At 44.2% G+C, this 18,630-nt stretch overlaps 1 protein-coding gene across 3 annotated transcripts in view; it reads right to left on the bottom strand.

Annotated features, from left to right (window-relative positions):
* Nucleotides 1-18,630, bottom strand: part of FARP2 (FERM, ARH/RhoGEF and pleckstrin domain protein 2) — a 117,573-nt gene that overhangs the window by 61,265 nt on the left and 37,678 nt on the right. For all 3 annotated transcript variants that reach the window (XM_075861373.1, XM_075861374.1, XM_075861375.1), the window contains exon 3: nt 4,981-5,085. In XM_075861373.1, coding sequence (XP_075717488.1) covers nt 4,981-5,085 — 105 coding nt within the window. The remainder of the gene's footprint in view (nt 1-4,980; nt 5,086-18,630) is intronic.

The following is an 18,630-nucleotide window of genomic DNA, read 5'->3' as shown; positions in this document are numbered from 1 at the left end:
TTGAACTCTAAAATTCATAAGATATTGACGGCCTATCCTCAGGATAGGCTGCCAATATCTGATCGGTGGGGTCCGAATCCCGTCACCCCCACCGATCAGCTGCTTTGAAGGATCAGCAGCAATCGTACACCGCTGATCCTTCATTCCTTGCTCCTACTGTGAATCGTTGTTATGCTTTTAGCAGGGGTTCACAGTATTACAGCCTTCTCCCATTCGATTGAAATCCGCAGTGTTTACGCTACGTGTGAACATACCCTAATAGTAACAAGCTAAACTCACATGGGGCTGATACGCTGCGCAAAGGTACACAACGTATCTGCCCCGGTGGCTGCATGGAGTTCCGGGCGAAAAAACGTATCAAATTGTGGTGCAGTTTTTCGCCCGGAATGTCCTCTGCGAAAAACTGTACAATTGACATTTCATTCCATGTAACTGCCGCTACAGCCTGTGATTGCCTGCAGCGGTCACACGGGATGAAATGTCAGCTCAGGAGGCCGGCCTGCAGAACGTCAGAGAGACGTATAAGGCATTTTTTGCGGCGTAATCGCAACAATTCCGCTCAAAAACTCGCAGCACTTGAACGTTTGTTGCGGGTCTTAGATCCCCATTAAATTCAGTGGAGGAAAACTGCAACAAAATAGCGGCAATTCCGCAAACGTAATTAACATGCTGCGGCTTAAAAAAAATGCACCCCAGGCTAATTTGTATGCGGAAACTCCACATATGACGTATGCAGCGTGTGGATGAGATTTCTTGAAATCTCATCCACTCCTCTGCTACTGTGTTATAGTTCAGATTTTCCGCAACAAAATATGTTGCGAAAAATCGGCAGCGTTTACGCTACGTCTGGACTAGCCCTTATTCAGCACTTTCAGACACGTTACTTACAGTGTCAGAAGAGCTGCTGGCTCCCACTCCAGTCCTTGTCCTGGCTCTCAGCGATGATGCAGACCTCCGACCCCAGGATACAGGTCCAGGCTCCAGAAAATGGCGGTGGGCTCAGAGAACGCCTGCCACCGCGTTATGAATTTGGACTTCTCTCCTCATCCTCTCATCACGCAGCTACACGCTATTACATAGATTAGGAGGTCAGTAGAAAAAGAGAGGGCGGGCAAGCGGACAGGAGGCTCTGCAGATAGCAGAAGTTTCTGAGTGGGGGGGGGGGGGGGTGGGCATCGGCCATGCCCCCGGCCGGCCGCTGCTGCCGCCCCCTCCGCTCGGAGACTTCTGCTATCTGCAGTCCAGAGGCGGTGAGGCTGCCGGGCCGCCTCCTTAGTTTGATTTGGTCTGGGCCCCTGACAGCAGTACCCCTAGTACTGCCCTGATGGCGGCCCTGGATTCAGGTCTCAGTGCAAAATACAGATGCTGTGTATACAGGATAGAAAGCAGCTGTATCTGAAAAAGTAAAAATTATTTTTTATTAAAAAGTCATTACAAAGTTGCACCAAACACACTGATACCCATTTTTATTAAAAATAATAGTTTTCAAAAGGTGTACATAGCCTTTAACATCTGCAAGACTTGTCCTTCAGCTGAGAGGGAACAGGATGAGGATGCCTTCACGCTGCAAGAGTAGGCAAACGTTTGGGTAAATGGGATGATAAATGCTACTCATACCAGACAAACGCCGGACCAAGTCTACTCCTGTCTGCCAAAAACGTCCACTAGAGAAAGGCAATTCATCTTTTAACAGGACATAGTAACAACAACAACAACAACAACAACAACAACGGTGGAAGCCTGAAAAACCGCAAAATAGGTGTCCTTGATTGTTTCCCAATGGTAACAAACAATATAGAAGGAAAATGAAGTGCTTTATGATTTAAGCTATATTTAAAGGGATATTCCATTTGAAAATATTTATCAGCTTTCCATGATAAAGAGGAGTTTGCATAGCGCCACTGTCGAGCATACACGCGCCCCTCAATTTAAAGTCTATGGCACTGACGAAAACAGCCAAGCGCTGTGCTAATTCCAGCTATATGGTTTTGGCCATAGTGCAAAGTTTCAGTAACCCGATCATATCCCTGGCACCACTTCATATGGCACAATAGTATTAGGAGCTGCAACAAGCGGTGGATTTAGAAGCCACAAGCGGTTCCTGAACCACTGGTTCGGGAACACTGCATTAGATCAACTGCTTGCTTGGCAATGTACCCCCTAGGGTACCCTCACAAGCACGTATTTGTCATACCATGTCTCCAGCGCGTACTTTTGCTGTGCTTTTGATTTGCAGTACATTATATGATCATATCTATGGGGGAGCTTTTTTGTAACATATTTGCATACGTGAACCTGTAAATCTAGACTGGATTTTATTCAGCCAGAATGCGGCCGATCAATCCTCCGTAGCATCGTTCGTACAAATTATTTCACCTGCAAGATGCTGAACTAAACTGGCAGACCAGTCAGAAATAAAATAAAGAGACAAGAAGACTTGGCTATCGCAAATTGGCAAATGTTCAGCCAAATTTGGCCAATAATGCTGTACATATATTTTCAGTTGTCCACAGCAAAAAAAAAATCCAAAGTGATCGTTCACGGCTATTTTGAACAATCATTCGCGTATGTTTTCAAACTATGGTCGGCCAAAAATGGGCATTTCAGCTGACAATTATCTTAAGTGTATGGCCAGCTTTAGAAACATTAAGGTCTAGAGCAGTTTATCTCAATCTGTGAGGCGCTCCCCAGATGCATCAAACGTTGATTAAACAACATATTTGACTCCTTCTTTTAACGTTCTACTACGTCAGGGGACAAATAAAAGATACTTTTTTAATTTTGCATGGACTTTAACTAACGGCGAGGTCCAAGCATCACCATGTTTCGGTCGGTAAGGTGCCAGCAGAAAAAGATGGAGAAGTCCAAGATTAGCGGGAGAGATTGAATTCAGGTCTGTGTAGTATCAGGAGACCGTATATAGTGTAGCAGACAGAACTTCTGTACAAGCAGCTACAAGTACTCAAGTATTGACTAGAAAGTCAAGAGGTTGATGGAAAACCTAAAGTCCTACAACCTGCAAAATACACGAAATGGAGAAAGGACAGATTCTAGAAGCGAAAAAATAGATGCTGCATGCAATAATAATTAAACTATGAAGAAGCATTAACCGTAATGGAGTAAAGTGACGCTACCAGGGACCGCTAGCCCGCAACATCCATGAGTCTATAAGTGCTTAGATCAACAGATGAGATATATTTATGAACATATTCATTATACAGCCACAAATCTAAAAATAATTAATAATATACTATACTCACAATGCTCTATAATAAGGCCGTTCTTTGGATTATGTTACAATGTTTGGCAGGACATTTTCAGGGTCACGTATAAAAATTTTCGTTAAGGAAAAAAAAAAAATTGTGGGTAAACGTCACCAGCTGTGTATATCACACATGCCAGTAAGAGCCCTAGCTGTAGGGGCTCAAGAGTGGAGCAACCAACGTGGTCTTTTTTTGCTCTGTTCACACTAGCGTCATGGCGTCAGTTTATAATGAAGCCATGACCGTTAACAGGTCAGTTTCAAGGTGGATGTAAATGGATCCCAATTTATTTTAAAAGAGTCCTTTGGGGGCTTGCAAGCTTTACAGTATTTTTAATGGCAAAAAAAGCTAACAATAACGCAAAAACAAAACAAAAACCTAAAAGCCTGACTGAAACTTCAACTAAACCCCCATACCTAAGTATGAACAGAGCCATATTGCTCCCTCTATTGTGCTTGCGGTGTACACCTACATGGAATAAATACCAGCAGTTTTCGCCTGTAAACCCGCAGGTCCAAAACAGCCAAAAAGCGATTGTCTTAGCTATACAGTAATATCCAAAGTAAGGTAATGTCCATGACATTTTTCCCTTTATCAATTAGTTTGTTCTTTTGTTGCACAGGGAAAAAAAAAATCTGTTGCTAACCGGAAACTGTTAGTAAAAATATTAGATGCTGCTGACAGATCTTATCAGCCCCACTTTTAAAAGCTTTATGTGAAAACGTAGGACATCATGACTCATGACCACATCAATACACGATGCTCATGAACATGTGATCATCAAATAGTCAAAAACATACGATACCTACCTTAGTTATCAAATGTTAATCAGCAGGGCGAAAACAATACTAAACATTACACCCACAGCGTATTCGCAAGAGTACACCAATGTGCACTTAAAGTACTACATACATACACATAAAAATAAATGTAAAAAAATCAGCAACAGCAGCTTGTTGACTGTTTCCAGGTAACAAGGTGAGATTTTTCTACACTACACAAAGCACCAAATGATCTGAAAAATAAGTGGAGACAACAAAAAATGCAATGGATATATATCACAGGGGCTGCATTATGCGGACAATAGAGCAAAAGTTAGGCTCTGTTCGCATCTGCGTTGGGGTCCCGTTCTGACGTTCCATCGGAGGTTTCCCTCAGAACGGGACCCTGAGCAGACACAAACTGACACCGACGGAAGTTTCCGGTGTCAGTTTGTCTGCTCAGGGTCCCGTTCTGACGGAAACCTCCGACGGAATGTCAGAATTGGACCCCAACGCAGATGTGAACAGAGCCTTACTCAAAAGGTGGAGCTTTAAAAACAGTGAATTCATTGTTATTGCTTTACTTGCAAAAAAACCCCAAATAAGCTAAAAATTAATCCCGACAAAAAACAGTTAATTGTCCAAAGTTGAATGTCCAAAACACTGGAAACGTATCCGCTCGGAAGTCGCTAAATTATAGACATTTTACGGACCCCGTGATTCAGGAATTAAACAGTAGTGGAAATAATGTAATATTTTTATATATATATATATGTATATATTATAAATGATCAGCGTTGCGGATTATGTTGGTACTAAATAGGCAATGGGAAATAAAATAAGTCTACGTCAATGTTTTATGTAATGAGTACAGATCCACCAACAGGTTCTGAAGAAATCAGCAAAGGTACAGGAAGTAAGAGTGGAGGTGAATGACACGTAGAAGCTTAACATACCCATTGAGACTGTGCGGTCTGGAACTCAATGCCAAAATAGTCTGTCTCCACCACATTCAGATGAGTGAACACTTGGCTCAGCAGTGTCTGGCCTGTGGTCTTTGGCTGCACAAAACAAAAAGAGATTTGTTAGGAAGCGGAGTCCACAAACATTGTAAATTAGAATTAGAGAACTGATATTTTTTTCTTGATTTCTTGTTAACGCATACCTAACTTTTCAGAATAAGCTGTCATATATGTGTACATGAGGAAAAACACTATTTCTGGCCACTATAGGACTTGTGTTTTGCATTCTTTACCAGTTTTCTTCTCCGTAAGGCTCTGTCTCTAATTCTCAGTTTTCTCTAAAATAGTGGGTGGAGCCTAACGGCTATCATGTCTTCTATACCAGCACACCGAGATGAGAAGAATCCTTCTTTCCCATCTCGATCGATCACATTTACCTACATAGAAGAAGCAGCAGCAGTGTGGAGGAGATTATACAGCAGTAAGGCGCAGTTTAGCGGAGGATCCTCCACTGGGGTGAGATAAAATGCTTACTAGCAGCCTGTGTCTCCCCTCCCCTCTCCATAGACATCTATGGGCAGCAGCGCGTCCGCGCGCGCGTGCGTGTGTCTCTTCTCCCTCCCCCTGCTCCCCCCTCCACAGATTTCTATGGGCAGAGTGTCTGTGTTTCTTTCCCTGCTCCCTCTCCATAGACTTCTATTGGCAGGAAGTGAAGAGACACATCCCCACTTCCTGCAGTCCGTTTCCTCTGCTCTGTAACTAAAGACATTGTGCTTGACAACACGGAGGATGACGGGAACAGAAGATTACAGGAAGAGAGACACTTAATGAAAGTACCTTCGCACAGAATTTGCATGGCTAAAACAAACTACAGTTCAACAGTTAGGCAAAATTCGTATGGCCGTGTTCGGTCCGTGACATACGGACTGTATGTTGGCTGCATTTCCCGGACCGGATACAGTTCAGGGAGCTGTACTCCTAGCATGATAGTCATCCATAACACTAAGTCACTGCCTCCCCGCGGGTCTACCGTTCCGTATTGAAAACATGATTACAGTATGGGACAGTATTACCGCAGGGAGGCAGGGCACCTAACATACATTACTATGATGCTAGGAGTATGGCTCCCTGAACTGTGTTCGGTCTGGGAAATGTGAATAGAGCTTTAAGTAAATTACAAAGTTGACATATATCAGGTCTATTATTAGATTAGCACAAGTGGTTTGAAAAGTTAGTATCCATTTAAAGCAAATTTTTTCTTAAAACTTACAATGGCCTGTTAGAGATCACTTTTTGTCACCTTTAGGGGCGGTCACCTTTCAAATCTGCTGAATTATATGGTGATATGGGGGTGAAAGTCTGGGAAAGCGGTTTGACAAGTCCAGGAAACGCTGTGATGCAGATTGCTTTTTGAAGTCAGAGAAGAAAAAGCCAAAAACACATATCAACAGCTTGACAGAAGAGATCACGTCAAGAACGTCTGTTCGCCAAACAAAGTTCTAACGTTGCAAAAAATGTCCGCTGTAGATTTGAGGACTATGTTTGAGGTGCAGATTTTGCAGCGAATTTCATTACATTGTTTCAATAGAGGGGAAAGGAGCACTGCATATCTTCTAGAAACAATAAATGGGATCGGACAGGAAAACCTGGATCTTTGACTAATGTCTATATTAACCAGGTAACTAGTTTTCTCCTCTGGGCTGAATTCAGGGACTAGTTAGATCTAAAACTCAAGCCAATTGTAAAACAGGGATGTTCAATAGGAATCTAAAGGCCAGTGTATACTAAGCAACCATCAAGAAGCAAAAAGCTGACCATACACATCAGCCGACAGCTATTGCTCTATACGGTTTTCGATACCGTGCACCCTCAAACGGTTTGATACCGTTATTTCATATATTTCGATACGAAGCTGTGCAGCCGCACAGCTTAGTATAGTAATACATGAATGTATGAGAGCGGGGCTGCGGCTGTGTAATACAGCCATTACCCCGTTCCTGAGAATTGCACGCGTGGTCAGCATGATGTGATGCGACCAGCGCTGCACTAATGAGCGTCGGTACTGAAGACCGAACATGGTGGGTGCACTGCATGTTCCATCTTCAGTGCCTGTGCCGCCGCTCATTCGTGCAGCGCCGGCCGCATCACCTCATGCTGACCGCGCGCACTTATTGTCAGGAGCGGGGCAATGGCTGCATTACACAGCCGCAACCCCGCTCTAACGGCGGAGATCAGAGAAACCTCTCATCTCCGCCGCTATTCTCCTGAATGCTGCGATCAAAGCTAACCGCAGCATTCAGTGGAAAATGAGAAGGGGGGGTGCCCTTTGGATCACGTCACAGGGAATTCCTGTGACACGATCGAGGGCCATATCATATATGGGCAGACAGCCCAGAGTCCATTAAAGGACCCCAGGGCTGTCTTACCATATTTCCTTTTAGGGCATACGGAGGTATGTCCTAACAACTGCCTGTGTACTATTAGTACACAGGCTAATGTACCGGCATATAGATATATGCCAGTACATGAAAGTTTGAAAAAAATTAAAGTAAAATAAATAAAGTTAAATAAAAAAAGTTAAATAAAAAAACCACAAACACACACACTACAGTAAAAATAAGTCTCAATATATAAAATATACACATATTCGGAATAGTCGCGACCTTAATAAAACATTTATAGCGTCATTCATGTTTACGCGGTTCTAAAACAATAAACTGCTTTCTTTCACTAATTAATGTGAGGCACGAGGTATTATGAATTTTGAACCTCCATGTGCCTCACATGAATAGTAATTAACACCATCATGTACCTCTCACACATTAACCCAATGCTGTCCATTATGACTGAAGAACATGATGGGGTTAATTACTATTAATGTGAGGCACATGGAGGTTCAAAATTCATCACACCACGCGCCTCACATCAGAAAACGGAAGAACTTTTTTTTATTATTATTGTTGGAAAAGTATCGTTTTGGTATCGAGTATCGCAATACTACACAAAGTATCGGTAACGAAGTCCAAATTCTGGTATCGTGACATCCCTAGTACAAAGTAGAGAAAAAACCTTTCCAAATATTTAGTTAGGAAAGGTTTCCCCTTCTTGGCTAATGAAATGGCCATCTCAAAAATACAGAAGATCACTCATGAAAATAGAAGTGTGTCTGGAGTTGGATTTGAAAGGCGTCTTATCTAAACAGGTATTTGAAGAGAACCTGTCTCCTGGCCAGAAAACTGCAGCTGACATCTCACAGATTCTGTCGCTTTTTACTTTGCTCTTCTAGCCCCCACCGTTCCATAGATTTTTTGATCTTCTCCTATCCCTTACTCAACGTGATGAGTTGTGTTATGGCGGGGATGGTGAAGCGCGGTAGGCTGGTTCCCCGCAGGCATCTCCATCCCTGTTTGTGCTCTATGTCATCTGGTGGGGTGAGAGGGGTCGTTCATACTAGAATATGTGAGTAACTCATCATCTGAATGGTTTACTTTAAAAGCACAGCGCGCTAATAAGTAATTATTTTTGTTTACCCCCCCCCCCATTTTACATTACTTAACCATATTGTTCAACTATCTGATATTGTTTTGCTCTTTTAAGATAGATATTTGATGGACTTTAACATGTATCTATTGCCTTAATGGTTCCCTTCCCTTTCTTCCCTTTTGTTTCACTAACAAAAAAGTATTTAAAAATTCTTCAATAAAAAGTATTTAAAAAATAAAAATAAACATGTGAATGAAACTTTATGAAGTATTTGCATAGCATACACTTTTAGATCTTGTGTAGCCAAAGGGACCTAAGAAGAGTAAGGAGAATTACGCTTTGGACTATGAGACAGAGCGCTCTTAGCATATGGACACAATTCCCTCTGGAATTCAGAAAATTCCCCTACTAATGGAAAAACCAGAATCTGCTAGTACTAGGCCAGATAAATTCCACAGTGTTAACCCCCTTAAGGCCACTAAAACATTCTGCACTTTAATCACACAGTGCCATCTTAATGGACTAAATTACGGTGGCCACTCTGATTGGCTGCAGTGGTTACATGCTACGTGCACGTAAGGGCTTGTTCACATCAGCGTCGGGTTCCGTTTGGGAAAGGGAAACACAAAACGGAACCCGATGCTGATGTGAAAAGGCCCTAAACAACCACCAGGAGTGCCGCTGGAGAGTCAGCACTGCATCGCCAGGGGCAAGGATAGATAAGTATTGCTTTTTCGGCTTATTTAATTTCTAGCCCCAATAAAAAAAAATCACGACCCGGATAACCCCTTTAAGCAATCATGATAATGCTACTCAATGGTGATTATCACTCTCACTAACTGTTAGACAGAACCTAAAATAGAGCAAGGTCATCAGGACATTCAGAAGGCAATAAACTTTTCTACTACAGTCTAAAGCAGGGGTCTCAAACTCGGCCGGGTAAGTGGGCCACATATAGAAAAAATGGGAAGTTGACGGGCCGCATCACTTTCAAATTTGATACAATACAAAATTATTGTTAATCAATTAGTTATTTGAACTACTATAATAACACTATAGTACTATAATAATACTACATTACTATAATAATACCGCTAGGTTTAAAATTTGAGATATTTCTCCACGTGCTTATTTCAACAATTCAGTTTTCCAGTTTGTGTCGCTAAATGCAGTCCGGCGCCTCAGTTGGCAGTGTTTGGCAGACACACGTCAAGATTGGGCAGCCCCTTTTTAGATAGTGCCGCAGTGCCCTCCGCGGATGCTGCCACAGTGCCCTCCGCGGATGCTGCCACAGTGCCCTCCGCAGATGCTGCCACAGTGCCCTCCGCAGATGCTGCCACAGTGCCCTCCGCAGATGCTGCCACAGTGCCCTCCGCAGATGCTGCCACAGTGCCCTCCGCAGATGCTGCCACAGTGCCCTCCGCAGATGCTGCCACAGTGCCCTCCGCAGATGCTGCCACAGTGCCCTCCGCAGATGCTGCCACAGTGCCCTCCGCAGATGCTGCCACAGTGCCCTCCGCAGATGCTGCCACAGTGCCCTCCGCAGATGCTTCCAGAGTGCCCTCCGCAGATGCTGCCACAGTGCCCTCCGCAGATGCTGCCACAGTGCCCTCTGCAGATAATGATACACACCCCAAGTAGATAGCACCATTGGGGCTCCCTCTTGGAGTGGAATCCCCAGCCAGAGAGTTGCCAACGCTTGGGCTGGGGATTCCTCTACTGTTGGAGCCCCTGACATCACTGTCCATACACAGTGACGTATGGGGATCCTCCTGGACCAGAATCTGATATCAGGGGCAACCCCAGAGCCGGAGTCCCGGAGCAGAGCACTAGTATACGCTATGCGCCGGAACTTTGGGGTAGCCATTAACATCAGTGTCCATATATGGACAGTGATGTCAGGGGCTTGCCCAGAGCTGGAGTCCCGGAGCAGAGCCGCTTCTAGCACTCTGCCTTGGATTCCAGCTTTGCTCCTGACATCACTGTCCATATATGGATAGAGATGTCAGGGGCAACCCCAGAGCTGGAGTCCCGGGCAGAGCGCTAGTAGGCTCTTCTTGGGACTCCAGCTGTGCTCCTGACATCACTGGGACTCCTGCTCTGGGGAAGCCCCTGACATCATTGTTGATGTATGGACACCGAGGTCAGAGAATTCCACAGAGTCCCGGAGCAGAGCCGATACTAGCGCTCTGCCCGGGACTCCGCTCTGGAATTGACCCTGACACACTGTCCATATATGGACAGCGATGTCAGGGAATTCCAGAGAGTCCCAGAGCAGAGCCGATACTAGCGCTCTGCACAGAACTCCGGCTCTGGGGAAGACCCAGACATGGCTGTTCATATGTGGACAGCGATGTCAGGGAATTCCAGAGTCTCGGAGCAGAGCCTATACTAGCGGCTCTGTGTCCCGCGGGCCGCAGATGACAGCCCCGGGGGCCGCATGCGGCCCGCGTGCTTGAGACCCCTGGTGGATGGCTTCTCAAACTTTTTCTACTGGGACCTCACCAGCCAGAACATGGTGGTGCCTGGGCTTCACCACCCACGGTTAAAGTCTGTGCCAAAAAAAAAAATACTGCTCAATGTTATGACTTGCAGGAATCATTTTGTTATAGAACACCAGTAGCTAGGTTCTCCTGCACCAGGGGCAAAGATTCAGATTGGCGCCCCACCCCCAACTTATTTCCTGACATCTCCTTCCCCTTCCCCATTTTTACCAATCAACGAGGTGTAATTTTTTTTAAATTTTTTTTTAAATGTAACTCAAGCATAAAACCATTTGTACATTTTACAAGCGATATAGTTATATAACGTAGTTAACATAAAAATAAATTCAAAGAAAATAAATTAAAGAGGCCACACAGCCCACTGTAGATAGCTCCACACACAGCCCCCCCTGTAGTTAACTCCACACAGCCACCCTGTTGTAGATCGTGTCACACCACTCCCTTGTAGATATCTCCACACAGCCCCCCTTGTAGATTGCGCCACACACATCGCCCCCTTGTAAACAGCGGCACACACAGCCCCTCTTGTAGATAGTGCCACACACAGCCCCTCTCTTGCAGGTAGCGCCACACAGCCCCCTTGTAAATAGCGCTACACCCCCACCCCTTGTAGATCGTGCCACACACAGCCCCTCTTTTGTAGATAGGGCCACACACAGCCCCCTGTTGTAGATAGTGCCACACTCCCCCCCCCTCTTGTAAATAGAGCCACACTCCACTCCACCCCCCCTCTTGTAAATAGAGCCACACTCCACTCCACCCCCCCCCTTGTAAATACCGCCACACTCCACCCCACTCTTGTAAATAGCGCCACACTCCACCCCCTCTTGTAAATAGCGCCACACTCCACCCCCCTCTTGTAAATAGCGCCACATTTCCCCCCCCCCCTCTGGTAAATAGTACCACACGGTAAACAGAGCAGAGAGCAGTAGCCTATCGCTACCACTCTCCACTCTGCCTGACGTGAGTCACCGGAGGAGCCGGGGAGGTCATGCGGCGCACGAAGCGGCGGAGTTCCTTCTGACTAGGGTCGGTGACAGCCCGGCATTGGACCAGTCCAGTCATCTGACCTGAATCCTCTGACCCCATGTCACTGACGTGAGGTCACGTGACAGGTCAGGTGACTGGACTGGTCCACTCCCGGGCCGTCACAGACCTCAGTCAGAACGCCGCCGCATGAACTAATGGCTCTTTCTAACGCTGATCGCTGCTGCAGGTGTCCGACATACAGGGCGCCTAACAGCAGCGATCAGCTGCTCTGCCCCCCCTTCCCTACCACTTAGTTGCGCCCTGGGCACATGCCCCACCTGCCCCCCCCTTAGCTACGCCGCTGTATAACACGGTTGAAATGTGATTGGTTGATTGATTACTTCGACTCTGTGTTGTATTCAGGTGGCTATATATGTTCAAATGTCACTGTTATATAATGCTGCTGTGACTGGATTATTGTTTAGCTATGAATGTTCAATGTTATATAATGCTACGGTAGCTGAATTATGGTATATCTTTGCTATATAATTTGTTTCGAACAAGATTAGCATTGTCTGGGTGTAGAGCCAGCATTGTTCTCGACTAGTCTTGTGAGTTTGATTCTCTCAAGGTCTGGGGGTGGCCACTTCAAGTTATTGGGGGGATCAAATAAACAAAACGTACGTGGATTTAACCCCTTCCCGACATTTGACGTACATGTACGTCATGGAAAGCATTGACTTCCCGCAAAATGCCGTACATGTACGTCAAACGTTTGGCACCGGCTCAGAAGCTGAGTCGGTGCCATCATCGTCGGATCTCAGCTGTATCTTACAGCTGACATCCGACTGTAACGGCGGGGACCGAAATTAGCTTCGATCCCCGCCATTAACCCCTTAAGTGCAGCGCTCAAACGCGATCGCTGCACTTAAGGTGTTTGCAGCTCATCGGAGCCCCAGCAATGAAATTGCCGGGGTTCCGGTGGCTGCAATGGCAACCGGAGGCCTAATACTGGCCTCCCGGTCTGCCTAGCACCGAAGCCGGTCAGGATCCGCCCGGCGGCGGAGCCTGATCGGCTTCCGTAGCTGCCGGCAAGATGGCGCCGGGTCAGGAGCTGATCCGGCGTCATCAGCGGTGGAGGTCAGCTGTACTGTACAGCTGACATCCACCTGTAACGGCAGGAACCGGAGCTAGCTCCGATCCCTGCCATTAACCCCTTCGATGCAGCAATCGAAAGCGATTGCTGCATCGTAGCGGTTACTAGCAGATCGCCAGCCCTGACAGGCAATCGGGACTGGCGACTGCTGTTATGGCAACAGGAGACACAATGGTCTCCTGCTCTGCCATTACGGAAGCCGATTTAGGCCCCGCCGGGAGGCGAAGCCTAAACGGCTTGCTGTCAGTGAATGACTGACAGATCTAATACATTGCACTACATAGGTAGTGCAATGTATTAGAAAAAAATAAATCTGACTGTTGGACCTTCAAGTCCCCTAGTGGGACTTGAGAAAAAGTGTAAAAAAAAAGTATAAAAAAGTGTAAAAAAAAGTGCAAAAAATAAAAGTTTGAAAACAATAAAAGTTTCAAGTAATCAAATAAAACACAATCCCCTTTTACTCTTATCAAGTCCTTTATTATTGAAAAATAATAATAAACCATATGTATTTGGTATCGCCACGACCGTAACGACCGGAGGTATCAAAATATTATATTATTTATTGCACGCGGTGAACAGCGTAAAAAAAACCCGTAAAAAACGTTACCAGAGTTTCTGTTTTTTGGTCACTTTGCCCTACAAATATTACAATAAAAAGTGATCAAAAAGTCGCACGTATCCAAAAATGGTACCTATAAAAACTATAGCTCGTCCCGCAAAAAACAAGCTCTCATACACCTCCGTCGACAAAAAAATTAAAAAGTTATGGTTCTCACAACTTGGCGACAGAAAAAATACATTCTTTTTACAAAAGTTATTTTATTGTGCAAAAAGTTTTAAAACATAAAAAAGTGCTATAAATTAGGTATCGCCGGAATCGTACTGACCCGCAGAATAAAGTTAACATGTAATTTATAACGCATGGTGAACGCTGTATAAAAAAAACGAAAAAAGCTGTGCCAGAATTGCGTTTTTTTGTTTACCTGGCATCCCAAAAAATAGGATAAAAGGTGATCAAAAAGTCGCATGTACCCCAAAATGGTACCAATAATAACTACAGCTCGTCCCGCAACAAACCAGCCCTCATACCGCTACGTCTATGAAAAAATAAAATTAGTTATGGCTCCAATAAGTCAGGAAATAAAAAAATATGCAGTTGTGCCCGAGGGGAACATTTCTTCAGTTTCAAGAGGCGATTTATCAAGGACCTAAAATTAGGGAACCAGGAAGGGGAGGGCCCAAACATATCCGCTGGAAGCGACGGTGCCCGTATTATACCAGGACAACACTTTCCCAGCAAAATTCCCCAAACTACAAAGGCGCGGAGTGTGGACCAAAAGGGGGATAAGAAATGACACCATTTATCAGTGCGACACCGGCCTGTGCAGAAAGGATTGCTTCACAGCGTAACACACATCTATGGATTATTTTTATTTTTTTATACCACCTGACTATGCCCCTTATATACTCCGCCCCGCTTACATGTACCCCCACATTATAAAACACCAGCAATACTCAAACAAATATAGTACCAAGCAAAATCCGCTCTCCAAAAGCCAAATGGTGCTCCCTCGGCCCTGAACCCTGCAGCGTCCCCAAACAGCAGTTTCCTTCAACATATATGGCATCGTCATACCCGGGAGAACCCTTTTAACAATTTTTGGGGTGTGTGTCTCCAGCGTCATAAGCTGGGCATGACATATTTGCCACTGAATGGCACATCTAGGGAAAAATATACATTTTTAATTTGCACCATCCACAGCGCATTCATTTATGGAAAAGACCTGTGGGGTGAAAATGCTCACTACACCCCTTAATAAATGCCTTGAGGGGTGCAGTTTCCATAATGGGGTCACTTCTCAGGGGTTTCTTTTTATTATTTCACATCTGAGCGTCTGCAGTTGTGAACCAATACTTTGTAAATCGCCAAATTAGGCCTCCACTCCGCATGGTACTCTTCACTTCTGAGCCCTGTCATATGTCCAGACAAAAGATTAGTGCCCCATGTAGGGTGTTTCTAAAACCGGGAAACACCGCATAATAATTAGAGAGCTGTCTTGTTATGGTGGCACAAGCCAGGCACCACATATTGGCATATCTATGGAAAAAAATCCCATTTTCACTCTGCAACATTGAGCGCACACTAATTTCTACAAAACACCTGCAGGGTTAAAATGCTTACTACACCCCTTGGTAAATGCATTGAGGGGTGTAGTTTCCAAAATGGGGTCACTTCTGGGGAGTTTCCACTGTTTTGGGCCCACAGGTGCCCAGAAACCAATCCAGCAACATCTGCACTCCAAATGGCGGTCCTTCCCATCTGAGCCCTGCGGTTTGCCCAAACAGCAGTTTATGACCACATATGGGGTATTGCCGTACTCGGGAGAAATAGCTTTACAAATGTTGGGTTCTTTTTTTCCTTTATTTGTTGAGAAAATGAAAAAATTTGAGCTAAAGCTACGTCTTATTGAAGAAAAAGGACTGTTTTTATTTTCACTGCCTAATTCTAATAAATTCTATGAAACATCTGTGGGGTCAAAATGCTCACTACGCCCCTAGATGCATTCCTCAAGAGGTGTAGTTTCCTAAATGGAGTCCCTTTTTGGGCGTTTTCATTGTTTTGTCCCCTCAGGGGCTTTGCAAATGTGACCTGGCCTCCGCAAATCATTCCTGCTAAATGTGATCTCAAAAAGCCAAATAGTGCTCTTTCCCTTCTAAGCCCTGCCGTGTGTCTAAACAGCCGTTTATTACCACATGTGGGGTATTGTTTTACTCGGGAGAAATTGCTTTACAAATTTTATGGTGCTTTTTCTCCTTTAGTCCTTGTGGAAATGAAAAAAAATTAGCTAAACCTACATTTTATTTGAAAAAATGTAGATTTTCATTTTCACAGCCTACTTGCAAAAATTTCTGCAAAAAACCTGTGGGGTCAAAATGCTCACTATACCCCTAGATAATTTCCTCAAGGGGTATAGTTTCCAAAATGGGGTCACTTGTTTGGGGTTTCCACTGTTTTGTCACCTCAGGGGCTTTGTAAATGTGATATGGCCTCCGCAAACCATTCCTGCTAAATGTGAACTCCAAAAGCCAAATAGCGCTCTTTCCCTTCTCAGCCACGCCGTGTCTCCAAACAACCGTTTATTACCACATGTGAGGTATTGTTTTACTCGGGATAAATTGCTTAACAAATTTTGCGGTGCTTTTTCTCCTTTAGTCCTTGTGGAAATGGGAAAAAAAAAATCGCTAAACCTACATTTTCTTTGAAGAAATGTTGATTTTAATTTTCACGGCCTACTTCCAATAATTTCTGTAAAAAACCTGTGCGGTCAAAATGCTCACTGTACCCCTAGATAATTTCCTTGAGGTGTCTAGTTTCCCAGATGGGGTCACTTTTGGTTGATTTTGACTGTTTTGGCACCGCAAGAGCCCTTCAAACCTGACATGGTGCCTAAAATATATTCTAACAAAAATAAGGCCCCAAAATCCACTAGGTGCTCCTTTGCTTCTGAGGGCGGTGCTTCAGTCCAGTAGCACACTAAAGCCACATGTGGGATATTTCCTAAAACTGCAGAACCTGGGCAATAAATATTGAGTTGCATGTCTTGGGTAAAACATTCTGTGGTACAAAAAAAATGGATTCAAAATGAATTTCTGGAAAAAAATAATGAACTTTGTAAATTTCACCTCTACTTTGCCTTAATTCCTGCGCAATGTCTAAAGGGTTAAGAAACTGGAGGGACTCGCAAGGCACTGGGGACCCTTGACGTTGGGTTGCGAGCTTTGCGTATTTTGGCCAAAATAACAACTAATACCCCATGTTTCATGGATATTTCTTACTACGTATACTACACTTTTTTTCAGGACGCAGCCGGGTCTTATATGCTGGGAGGGCATGATGTGCTGGCGTTTGGTTTGGAATGCAGAGCAGCCCGCTTTAGCTAACACTAGCGGCGTTACAAATAGGCTGTTATTCGGCAAGATACGCCATGCCTGACGACCAGCACATTATCCCTCCACGTATTACACATAGTACTGACACCCCATGTACTATTCACAGCACTGACCCCTATTCATCACATTTATTTTATTTATTTATTTTTATTACATTATTACACAGTTCCGACACTTTCATACATACATATTTATTTTTTTACCATCCATTCACACCCTAGCACTACACTGACACACATTTATCGCACATCTTTGAGCACTTAGTCCGCCACTCCCCTCAAGACTAGTGGGAGGGGCTATCACTATTTAATGCACACTCCTTCTGCAGCATTCTTTGACCCGTCTGCGTCCTGATGGGAACGGGTTTTCACCCACCCACCTACCTAGTGAGTATGGCCTTTTTTGTGGTTTTGATGATATTTATGTCCCATTTTTTCTGTTTGTGTTTTTAAATTAGGAACGAAAAGTTCTGGTTAGGGACTCGCAAGGCACTGGGGACCCTTGACGTTGGGTTGCGAGCTTTGCGTATTTTGGCCAAAATAACAACTAATACCCCATGTTTCATGGATATTTCTTACTACGTATACTACACTTTTTTTCAGGACGCAGCCGGGTCTTATATGCTGGGAGGGCATGATGTGCTGGCGTTTGGTTTGGAATGCAGAGCAGCCCGCTTTAGCTAACACTAGCGGCGTTACAAATAGGCTGTTATTCGGCAAGATACGCCATGCCTGACGACCAGCACATTATCCCTCCACGTATTACACATAGTACTGACACCCCATGTACTATTCACAGCACTGACCCCTATTCATCACATTTATTTTATTTATTTATTTTTATTACATTATTACACAGTTCCGACACTTTCATACATACATATTTATTTTTTTACCATCCATTCACACCCTAGCACTACACTGACACACATTTATCGCACATCTTTGAGCACTTAGTCCGCCACTCCCCTCAAGACTAGTGGGAGGGGCTATCACTATTTAATGCACACTCCTTCTGCAGCATTCTTTGACCCGTCTGCGTCCTGATGGGAACGGGTTTTCACCCACCCACCTACCTAGTGAGTATGGCCTTTTTTGTGGTTTTGACGGTGCTTCAGTCCAGTAGCACGCTACAGCCACATGTGGGATATTTCCTAAAACTGCAGAAACTGGGCAACAAATATTGAGTTGAATTTCTCTGGTAAAACCTTCTGTTTTATAAAAAAAATTGTATTAAAAATGTATTTCTGCAGAAAAATATGAAATTTGTAAATTTCACCTCTACTTTGCTTTAATTCCTGTGAAATGTGTAAAGGGTTAAGACATTTTCTAAATGCTGTTTTGAATACTTTGAGGGGTGAAGTTTTTAAAATGGGGTGACTTTTTTGGGGTTTCTAATATATAAGGCCCTCAAAACCACTTCACAACTGAACTGGCCCCTGTAAAAATAGCCTTTTGAAATTTTCTTGAAAATGTGAGAAATTGCTGCTAAAGTTCTAAGCATTGTGAGGTCATAGAAAAATAAAAGGATGTTCAAAAAACGATGCCAATCTAAAGTAGACATATGGGTGATGTTAATTAG

Source organism: Rhinoderma darwinii, chromosome 4 (genome assembly GCF_050947455.1).
Source record: "Rhinoderma darwinii isolate aRhiDar2 chromosome 4, aRhiDar2.hap1, whole genome shotgun sequence".
Lineage (NCBI taxonomy): Eukaryota > Metazoa > Chordata > Amphibia > Anura > Rhinodermatidae > Rhinoderma > Rhinoderma darwinii.
Note: the sequence above shows the minus strand (reverse complement) of the source record. Positions and strands in the feature narration are given on the sequence as shown.